The following is a 2,834-nucleotide window of genomic DNA, read 5'->3' as shown; positions in this document are numbered from 1 at the left end:
GGTATGGGTGCAGCTTGTTTTAATCACAAAAATGGGCTGACTGAAATTTTGGCGTGCATGGTTTTCAGGCTGTGTGGATTTTAGCACCTTATGGAATTGGATATGCTTCTTGCTTAAGACGATTCTTCCCTGTAATTAGTAATTTGCATAGACCCAGCAAGGCATATGGAGAATGACTAATTATTTAATAAAATAACTCTATAAAAATAATAAAATTAAGGCCTAGCCCTTCTGTTTTTTAAGTCAGTAACAAAGTCTCCACTAAGTTCAGCACACCAAGACAATACTCATTGAGTGAGGCAGAATGACACTAGAAATCTCTTATAAATTGAAGAAAGAGAAAAATCCATCACAAAGTTAAAAGCACTTAAAAAAAAAAAAAGTCAAAGTGAAAAATTTAGGGGTCAAAATGAAAGAGGGATAGTCTATGCTGGATGTGAGAAAAAAGTTTATTCCTGTGAGGGTGGGAAGACACTGGCACAGATTGCCCAGGGAGGCTGTGACTGCCCCGACCCTGATGGTGTTCCAAGCCAGGTTGCACAAAGGCTTGAGCATCCTGGTCTGGTGGGAGGTGTCCCTGTCCAGGGCAGGGAGTTGGGACTAGATGATCTCTAAGGTCCATTCTAACCCCGAAATTCTATGATTCCATGCAATTTCTTAACAGAATATTCAAATCTTTCGTAAGAGCATGGATGGTTGTGCAGTCAGAGTACTAACTTGTATCTGAGAAAATCTCAGCTTTGTTTTAAGCCTTGCCAGTAGCTCTCTTTGCAAAGGAGAGTAAGAAAAACCATCTTGTATCTCAGTGCCTCAGCTCCTTGTTTGTAAAATAATACCTCTTATTCATAAGCCTGCCTTGAGGATACAACCCCTGGGATGTTCACAGCACAACTGTGGTAAGACTAGTAATTACAGGCAAACAAACCACAGGTCAAGAACCTTCTCTCTAGTGCAAGATTCATCAAGCCACAGACTTAACATGCTGGAAGAGACCTCTAACATCACCTAGTCCAACATACTACTCAAGGGATCTTCCACAGTGATAGGTTCACAGCCTCTTCCTGGCTGGAGACTTGAGAGCCTCTCTGGACAGCTGTTGTTCTTGGCCACTCTCACAATAAGGGTTTTTCTTCCTTGATCTAGTAAAAGTTACCCTTGCTGCAACCTGTGAGCTTTGCCTCTTGTCTTTTCACTTCTTAAATGAGCCCGATCCGGCTTCAACTCTTCCCTGGGCAGTGGAAGACTGAAAATTGATCCCTCCTGTCCTATACACAGCCCAGTTATTAGAAGAATCAGTGCAAATGATTCTTTTTATTGAAAGGATTAATTTTCATCAATTCTTTATGAAAAGAATAGTGCAAAGGTTTTTCTGATAGTGTGGACAAAACACAAAGAAGCTTAGGATATCTTCATTATTCACCATGAAGTCCTAATTTCTGACTTTGTTTTGTTTAACCAAAAAGTAGAGAATTTCTGACTTTATTTTATTTTACTGAAAAGTAGAGAATTTAAACAGCTGAATCCTGATTGTTTGCTCTACAATTAAAGGGAAAAGAGCTATTACTTACGCTGGGAGCAGTCACTGCCAATCCAGCCAGGGTAACACTGACAGGATCTATCAATAGGGTTACATGTCCCATTATTGGTGCAGGTGCATATTCCAATGCAGTTCTTGCCAAATCTGCCACTGGGACATACTGAGAAGACATTGTCAGAATTAGAATTCCTTAGTAACCAGATCAAGGTTTTATTTTCTTTATTTCAAGAGAAAACAACTAATGTTTGCATCAAGAAATGTGTTGCTTAGTATAAGGTTGAAGTGAGGCATTATAAATCCTGGTAATCACAATATCCATACTCATACAAATAATCACATAAGAGTACAGTGGGTTTCGTACTTCAGGATCAAATGTAAAACAGCTTAAGTCTGCTTAAAATTCCTAATTTATAAATTGCACATTCTACAACAGAAATTGTCTTTGGTTTTAGAGCTAAGTAATGGAATGACGTGTTATTACAGTGCTTGGCCTCTGCATCCCATAGAGGCTTTATTACAACTTGTACCTTCATTGCAGAGGGCTCCTGTGAATCCAGGTAAGCAGTCACATAAGCCAGTGATGTGGTGGCAGGGACCACTGCTGTGTACACACTGGGGGCACGTCTGGCTGCAGCGATGTCCGTAAAACCCAGGGGAGCAAACTGGAACCAGAAAGAACAAACTGTCACTGCTTCCTGTGTCTTTTGTACCGCCATAAACTACTCTGCAGGGCACTTCTTCCTGACTTTGAATTAGCTCTGCTTTCTAACTCACGCAGGAGTTGCAATGGTGGTTATTATTATTTGTACAGTTCAATGATTTACACTCACAAAAGATTTGCTCATTTTCCTCAAGGGTTTACTACATTCTAGCTAATCATGACTTCGTTGATGTTCTGTTACTTGTCAGGCCACACTGTGCTTGGGTTATGTTTGAAATGCATAAATGTACTTTATTATTATTATACATATTTGGCTGTACATGTCTTCTACAATGTGAACATCTTTTTAAGCATATTTGAAGAGAAGTAATGTAAAATAACAGAACAATTTTACTCTAGATGCGTAAGTTCATCTCAGACCTTGACTTCTTATATGCTTCATGACTTCGAATACAAATAGCCATTATTTCACCGAGCAAAAAGTACAAATGTTTCCCAGTCAGCCTCTCTTGTAGACATTCACTGTACACACTACATGGTACACTCACCTAACTTTTAGAGAACCTGAGACCAGGAATACAGAGTTTTCCAGTTAATTGTGATGCTAAAAGCATGAGTTTCCTTAAAGAAACACCC

The 2,834-nt window shown here is 39.4% G+C and overlaps 1 protein-coding gene across 1 annotated transcript in view; it reads right to left on the bottom strand.

The window, feature by feature from the left end:
* Positions 1-2,199, bottom strand: part of LOC103801140 (multiple epidermal growth factor-like domains protein 10) — a gene marked incomplete at its 5' end in the record, with an annotated part of 17,347 nt that extends 15,148 nt beyond the window's left edge. Inside the window, 2 exons of the mRNA XM_009073545.1 lie at positions 1,569-1,697; positions 2,065-2,199. Of these exons, the coding sequence (XP_009071793.1) occupies positions 1,569-1,697; positions 2,065-2,199 (264 nt within the window). The remainder of the gene's footprint in view (positions 1-1,568; positions 1,698-2,064) is intronic.
* Positions 2,200-2,834: the final 635 nt, after the last annotated feature.

This window comes from Acanthisitta chloris, unplaced genomic scaffold (assembly GCF_000695815.1).
Source record: "Acanthisitta chloris isolate BGI_N310 unplaced genomic scaffold, ASM69581v1 scaffold17584, whole genome shotgun sequence".
Classification (NCBI taxonomy): domain Eukaryota; kingdom Metazoa; phylum Chordata; class Aves; order Passeriformes; family Acanthisittidae; genus Acanthisitta; species Acanthisitta chloris.
This window is presented reverse-complemented; position numbering and strand designations above follow the sequence as displayed.